The sequence below is a fragment of the Centroberyx gerrardi genome, chromosome 19 (assembly GCF_048128805.1).
Source record: "Centroberyx gerrardi isolate f3 chromosome 19, fCenGer3.hap1.cur.20231027, whole genome shotgun sequence".
Taxonomy (NCBI): domain Eukaryota; kingdom Metazoa; phylum Chordata; class Actinopteri; order Beryciformes; family Berycidae; genus Centroberyx; species Centroberyx gerrardi.
The window spans coordinates 9,215,102-9,223,218 of NC_136015.1; the positions used below are offsets into that span (position 1 = coordinate 9,215,102).

General features: G+C 45.9%; 1 protein-coding gene across 2 annotated transcripts in view; it reads right to left on the reverse strand.

The window, feature by feature from the left end:
- adgrb2 (adhesion G protein-coupled receptor B2) overlaps positions 1–7,277 on the reverse strand; it is a 131,881-nt gene extending 124,604 nt beyond the window's left edge. The window contains exons 1-2 of one of the 2 annotated variants that reach the window (XM_078290316.1): positions 7,212–7,262; positions 6,374–7,103 (exon numbers count right to left, since the gene is read on the reverse strand). In XM_078290316.1, the coding sequence (XP_078146442.1) occupies positions 6,374–7,103; positions 7,212–7,262 (781 nt within the window). Of the gene's footprint in view, positions 1–6,373 lie in introns of both variants that reach the window. The other variant, XM_078290315.1, reaches the window with a different exon arrangement.
- Positions 7,278–8,117: the final 840 nt, after the last annotated feature.

Here is an 8,117-nt window from a genome sequence, read left to right on the forward strand (position 1 = left end):
TGTGTGTGTGTGTGTGTGTGTCTGCATTCCATGGGAAAGCGTGAATGTCAGGAGACTGGGAAAGGTGTCCCACGACAAAACCCTCACATGGGACAACCTGACACCTGAGAAATGGGCCATGTAAACCAAGACAGAACCAGGGAAAGGGTTGAGGAAACATGCTCAGGTGGTGGGAGTATTCTGAATATGCAGCGTGATGCCAGTACATTTTACTGCTTAGCATTTGTTTGTCATAGTGCCAGTGCAGTGAATTATTTATAATTGCAGCATAACATATAGACCCACACTGTTGTTAGAGGTGCACCAATACCAATTTTTCTGTTAGGAACCAATGCGAGTACCGACTCACCGAGTACTTTATTATGATATAGTGCCACTAAATTCACATTCATTCATGCTGCCTGGTATTGGCCTATTATAAAACAATTAGAGAAATATATATCTTATATATTTCTACCAATTTTTCTTATTATTTTTCCCACAGCAGAAGGGCATCAAAAGCCACATTCAGGTCAGGCAGTCGATCAGTCACTCAGACAGTCAGTCAGTCATCAGACACTTAACCCCTATATACCAAAGGCAGGGCCAAAGGGTCAGCACCCGCCTCTCCTGAAAAGTGATTGGTCCCCCTTGGTGCCCCCATCCTCCCTGGGTCAGAGCGCTGTCAAATGTGAGTTATGAACTCATCGATCAGTCATTCAGTCAGTCAGACATCAGACACTTAACTTCTAATACCACACGCTGCTCTCTCACCTCATATTGAGTAATGCTCGCTCGCCCAGTGTTACAGTCATGCTAGTGTTTTGCAAGCTTTGCAACTACAGTGGATAATCAATGCGTGACAAAAAAAAAAGTATTTTTTGCAGGCAAATATTTTAGCTACAACTAGATTGAGCTAGCAAAGCAGTTTTGTGTAAAAGGTGTGGAATTTATTAAGTCTGGCCAAATGCTAGTGAGACATTTTGGCAAACAGTTATGTTACTGAAAGTCAGCTAACCTAGTACCACAGTAGAGCGGATCTTCTTCTTCACAATACATTGGTTTAATGATGTGGTTATCCTCATTATTCCAGGACTGTAGTAACTTCAGCTACAGCAACAGTTGATGCTGCACACCAAGCTAGGCACCGAACAGCATCTGAACTTGTTTCCAAAAGTGAGTGACAAATTGCACGCTTTTATTTTGAAGGCAGAATCACTTCCAGTATTACTCCAACTATCTCTGGCTGGCTTGAGGGAATCGTGTCGCCTCGCCTCCACCTTCACTTGGCACAGCTGGCATTTTGTAAATCAAAAAAAAGAATACTCAATTTTCAAATTCTTTCCTGTGATTGTCTAAACATTCTGTCACTCATTGTAGCCATAATGCAAAATTGCAAACCGCACCCATCTGGTAGTTGAAGGTGGGTTAAAACAAGCTAAACTTTGAAGTATTTGCAAATACTACATGACTCAGGTGTAATTACAGCTCAAAATATACTGTACAAGGGAAAATATAGCGACGTACAGCCACTCTGAGGAACGGACAAGCAAAGCTTCCATTTTCAGCAGCAAAGTAATGAGTGCAAACCAACTAATTAAATTAAGGGACAGCCACGGTTGCTACTGCAGCATGATGGATGAGCCAACGCATGGAGGACGGTGTAATTTGCTCATGAATGATTGAGAACAACGGCATTAACTCCACATGCTATGTACTGTAGAGATACCTTCTTGCACAAATGACGCGTCTACACATCTTTCCAACCACTGTTCACATTAAGAAGCACATGCTAACACTCTGAGATAAACGTGATGTTGAGGCGGGGGGGGGGTGGGGGGGGGTGGGGGGGGATCCAGAGCTCCGTCTCTGGATCCAGATCACAGCTCTGCCCCCTCACCCCCGTTAGTTCTCCATCACCAGGGGAAAGGGGACTCAGAGGGATCCACCATCCATCATGGTGACACATCCACTGCTACGCTAGCAACGCTGTGGATGACGCGCATGGAGGAGGCACGTGCACACGTATACGCAAGCACGCATACACCTACACATTCACATACACACGTGCGCATGGGGGTTTTTCAAGCGTGAAAACATATTGCAAATCAGCCTCTGATTGCTGCCATGATTTCCCTTAAGGGTAATACTCGGTGGTGTATGCGTTTGTGTGTGAGTGTGTGTGTGTGTGTGTGTATGTGTGTGTGTCTGCTCTGACACTGCAGACCCTTAGGTAAAAAGGCAGACTGGCGAGATAAGCCTCTCCAGTAGTTTTGTTTCAGTTATAAACACTAGCTGCATGTGTTAAAACAACAGGGCAATTATCCGGCAATACCCATGCAGTCAGACAGAGGAGTTTGGAGAGAAAATCAACCGCCAGCTGAGTTTGTTGTCACTGGTGTATTTGGGCTGAGAAAGGAACAGAGTTGTTGGAGAGGGAGGGAGGGAGCGATGGAGTGGAGATCAATATAGTGAATATGTTTCCATGGTGAGGAGAAGAAAATGAGTGAAAATGAGAGGGTGAGAGAGAGAGAGGGAGAAATCTAATGAGAGCGATGCACAGCGGCATGTTTGTTTTGCTCAAAACACATCTCAAGTCGGTTGTGTGTGTGTGTGTGTGTGTGTGTGTGTGTGTGTGTGTGTGTGTTTTTGCGCGTGTGTGTGTTGCTGATTGACGGAGGAACCGTGGGATCTGATTTTCTTTGCTGGCCAGCCTGCAGAGCTGGAACTCAGTCACACACCACTGAGAACCATGAATCAGCCCTCTAACTAAAATTGCCCTCAGAAACTGAATATATATATGTGTGTGTGTGTGTGTGTGTGTGTGTGTGTGTGTCTGTGTGAGACTTGCGTCATTCCACAGCAGAGAGGTCACAGAAGAAGTTCGCTTGCACATTGTTAATACTTCAGCCTTATCGCTTTGGGCACTTTGCGCACACATGTGCATGTATGTGCTGTTTTTATTGACCTTTGTGCTGATTTGTGGGTCTATCTGTGTTTGCTCATGGCGGGTCATGTGCAAGTGCAATTTTTCCACATTAACCCAATTGCTCTCGGTCATACTGGCTCCGGGTAAAAGCCTAAACGCCTAAAATATAAATGTGAAATGGATGTGCACTGTGACATCTTAATTCCGGCATTTCGGGATGTTATTTACTGCTCTCACTGTCTCTCTTTCTCTGTCTCTCGCCCTTCCATTAAAACACACAGAGAGTGTGTTTAAATGTGAGACACCTCGTCACCCAGGGGTCTTACATGAGCAAACAATGTGCCGGGCTCTCTTAGGTCAATAGTGCGCTGATCTGTTTGCCTGTATTATTCATTGACACTGTTTCCCAGCCCTGACAGTGCCACAGGGGGTGTGCAAATTATATTTTGTGCGTGTGTGTGTGTGTGTGTGTATCATGTGTGATGAGGTGAGAGATTGGCAGCTTGAGAGGTGTTTTGCTTGAGAAAGGTGAAAAGAGCAGACTCTGCTGTCGGTAGATATGCGGTCGTAAAAATAGATACACGCACACGCACGCACACACACACACAGTGCTTGACTCTTCTCAGAATGCCTTTTGCCTAAATAAGAGCAGGCACAATTGTATAGTATATTGTATAGTATAGCATAGCATAGAAAAGCAAACTAGATAGAAAGCAAAAACTTATTCCATATAGAATAATAGTGGACAGCAATAATACTGGACAGCATTTGTGTAACTTTATTTTACGTAGACTTAAAGCATAATTTTGTTCAAATTGGCTCAGATTGACAGATTTGATGGACAAAGCCCCCTGCTTCCCTTCACCAAAATAAATAAAGCTGTATATATAAATTGCAAATGTAATGTGACAATAAAAACTCCAGAGTGCAAACCTTCATTGAGATGCATAAATTGTCTATTTTCTTTTCCATTTCCTTCACCTCCAGCAGTGAGGACAAACAAGCTTCTGCACAAAATAGCCGTCTTTATCGACAAAGACTGGCTAAGGTTCCACCTACACTGAGAAATTATATCACTAAAGGTCAGCCCATACAATGCGAAGTATAATTTGGTCATTGTACCTGTCATACTCGTAATAAAGATATGCAAGGACCCCCTGAAAAATCCTCCCTCAGCTTTAGGCAGACGGAACCTGCTGAAGGTTTCGCCTACACGGAGAAATGATACAATGAGCTTGGTGAAGGTCAGCCGGCGTAATAGACTACCGTCCATCGCAGCCATAATCACAATGGAAATATGCAAAGATAAAAATTGTGCAGAAGATAGCCCTGAAAAAAAGAAATGATTTTACAAATCCGCCCAGCTTCAGGCTGGAACACCTGCCAGACATTGTCAAAGCTAATTAGTTGCTATTTGACAATCTGCTATACTCTGAATCTGAAAAAGTGATGGCACTAACTAAACAAGATATGAAGAGTTTATTTCCAAAATCCTCTACATCAGTTTTGGAAATTCATTGCTTATTATCTCTAAAATGGAGGATCCAGTCTGTGAAAGTGTTCATTTTATCAACCATGAACTGAAGATACCTATCACTCTTAAAAAGTGCCATACCTTCTCTGTGAATCGCTTTGTCCAAGCAAGTGTTGCATTTTCAAATGGTGCAGATCTCATTTAGGCACCAAACTGTTCCGATATATTCTCCACGGGAATAATATTGGAGGAACAGCTGTAGGCTGGAGTGCAGAGTCCAAAAGATGAGATGACGATTTTGAGAGAGGGAGAGAAACAGAGACAGAGAGGGAGAGGGAAGTTTTGCTTCAAAGTGGCTTTGACTCAATAAGGGCATAAGTGCTCGTCTTTCCGTGGATAGAGAGAGGAGAAGAGAGATAGGATAGGCAAGATTCTGGCTCGCGCTCTGACAGCGGAATGTTGGGCTCACAGTAATTTGAATTCCAATATTTTAGGGTAATTAAGCCACAGGGGAATTGTTTGGAAGACAACACTGCCTCCCACACACCACACCATATACACACACACTTGCCCACACTCCTTCAAACCATCTTCTCATCAAGGGCCATCCACAGTTCACAGCAGTGCCAGTGATGCTGTGATGCAATGCAGGAGCTGTCTGAAGCCTCTTAGGGTGACCAGCCACTGGGCTACCAGCTGCGAGCGATATCATCGTCTTTGAGGTGAGACGCAGAAAAGCCGAACCGAGCTTCCAGGCAGTTGGTACGGGCTTAATATCACAGTGACACAAGGGAACGTGCTACAGAGCGACGCTAGCCGTCGGCTTTGGCTTAAAGCAGCGATAGATCAGGCCAAGTGAAACCGGTAAAGGACTTTCTTTCTCTGTCCCTCCCTTCTCTTTCTCTCTGCGAGTTCATTAGATGATAAAACCTTATCCGTGCTGCTGATTGAACGCGTAGACCGATAACCTTCCCTTCAGCAAGGTAAGAATTTCTCTGGGGGCTCAGAGTTTGGTGTGTGTGTGTGAGTGTGAGTGTGCGCATCTGCCATGTTGAAGACAACATGTCAGGTCAACAGCATTCTGGTCAGCCAGATCATAAGAATAACTGGATTCTCATTAAAAGTGTTCAATCTACAAACCTGTCTATGGTTTGCACAAAAGAAAATGATGTACTTTAAACTACAATACCCAACCTGTCTCTCTGAATCTGTCCATGCACCGCCATATTGGTCTAATATAATTACTTTAATGGAAGTGCTCTGACGTCAAATAATTGGTGAGGAAGTTTTAATGCAGGCACTTTTCCATTTCCAAAAAATTGACTCATACTCTTCTATGTTGCTTACACAGAGTGTACACACGCAACACACACACACACAAATATGCAGTGTGCAAACTAAAGACATGGGAGCCACACCTCTTGCTTGGCCACAGAGGGGAACCACTAAAATATAGATCAGAAGTCAGAATTTCTGATAGTCTTTTGATGGGGGATTTTAAGAGGCCTCTTTGAACTGCTTCATTTTTTAATTAATGACCAATATACCAAAGACAAAATTGAAATTACAAATTCTCTACAAAGGGGGGGGGGAGCATGTGACCTCACTGAGGTTGTGTCAAAGGCCAGAATAACAAAGCAAACGTTTCCCATCGTTTTGCCTCTGCTAACAACACAACAAGTCAGTATTTCTGCTGAATGGCAAGTAGTGGCACAGACAGTGAATCTATTGGATGTCAACTGAATTCAACACAACTGCCTATGTGTGATGGAATGCAGTGGTGTTTTATAGCGGCTACCTCCTCTTGCACAATGATTTATGTGGTACGTCTGAACAATAATGTGTGCCTTTGAAAGTTGTGTTTTGTGTTATGGCATTAAAAAGAACTGTTGTGTTATTGGGTACAAACAGTGTGATCTGTGCAGATAACAGGGCTCATGCATCATTGAATATGACAAAAGCCACAATGAAACACAGAAAGGTAACCTTACCTTGTCGGACATCTCTAGGCGCTATGGCGATTGCATCGTTGGAATGCAGCTCGGTGACGCAGCAGTCGTCAGGAGCCAGCGAGCCGTTGCTGAAACTATGGGGTGTCGCAGGGAGCAGCGGAATAGGTGGCGCCATGATGTTGTGGTTGGGACAGATACAGCCCGTCTGCGTCATCCCACAACCGTCGCCGTCGGAAACCTCCGGGTCTCCGTGGCGACCTGTGCGTAAACACTCCTCAAACCATCGGCAGAGCACGCCGCAGGTAAACTGACTGGAGTTCTCGTTGTTGATGAGCAACACCTCTACCAGTCTCAGCTCCAGCGTTTCCTTGGTTACCTGAGGCTCGTCCGCAGCCGGGTGTCTGGTTAGACACAGTTGGACAAAGTTCTTGTCGAACTGCAGGAAAGAGTAAGGTCCATCTGAGTCGGATTGGCTGCCGCAGAGTTCGATGACTTCCTGGTCCCTAGCGGCGGCCGTCTGTAAGTGGAGGGGACAGCTTTGATTGGCCAGGTGGTGGTCGAGGGAGAGGAGCATGGGGGAGTGTGTCCGGCAGATGGCGGGGTGGCGGGTGAAGCGGAGGTAGAGGGAGTACTTGGTGGGATCGGGGTTCTCCAGGGACCAGGAGCAGCCTGGCGCCCTGGAGGGAAAGAGCTCCCTTAGGGAGAAAGACCCATAGAGAACCCCAGCTACCAGGCTGGAGCACGGCGAGGAGACGGGCGAGACGGCCCCCTCTGCCCCGGCGCTGGGGACGCCACCGGCAGCCCCATAGGCGGCCTCAGCCAGGGCAGAGAGAGGAGCTAGAGCGAGGGCAGACGCAGCAGCCAGGGCCCCGGCCACGGCCAGGAGAGAGGACAGCACAGACAGACACACCCCACCAGCAGTGTTCATCCTATGACATTCGTCCTGCAGAGAGGGAGAGAAAGAGAGGGGAGGAGAGAGAGGAACAGCAAGAGAGAGAGAGAGAGAGAGAGGGAGGGGAGGGGGTATATTAGACACATTGCTCATCAACAAATCCAATGCAAATATGATATGGAGAAAGAGCTTGTCAAAGGGTTCGGTATATTCACAATTTTGTATATGTGCCTCTAAGATAGATACAAGAATGATATCTGGTTGGCAGTTACTATTGGAAATATTTGGAAATATTTCTGGACAGAAAAGATCGTTGCCAGTTCTCTTCATGAAGGTGCCACGTGCACGCAGGCACACACACTCTCTCATGCACACACAGCCAAAAACACAAACACATCCCTGCTGGGCTGGATTAAAGGGGTTGATGACTTGGCTGTTGAGACATGCACTGTGGGGCCCCCTGTACCCTTTCCTGCTGATATGACCACACAAACACACACACACACACACATAGACAAACACACATAGACAAACACACACACACCAGCGCCTGCTGAGCAGCTCCCCCAAGGCTCTGGCAAACCATTACCATCACTGACACAGTAAGGGTCCGCCAACAGCCTGATTTTCACTCACACAACACACAAACACTGCTGACAAGAACATATCCTGTATTTCGGTGCTTTGCTTAAAACTACATCAGTACCCGATGCATGTGAACCCGCCCCGTGTGGATGTTTTCTCACCCGGGACTTCCAAGTGCTTCTGCAGAAAGGCAGATTGAAAGGGATGTGTGGGAGATGAAATGTTTGCACCACTCAACCAATAACCTTGTCGAATGACACCCAGACAACCGTCTCCAAAATATGACTATCATACTATAAAGCAAGG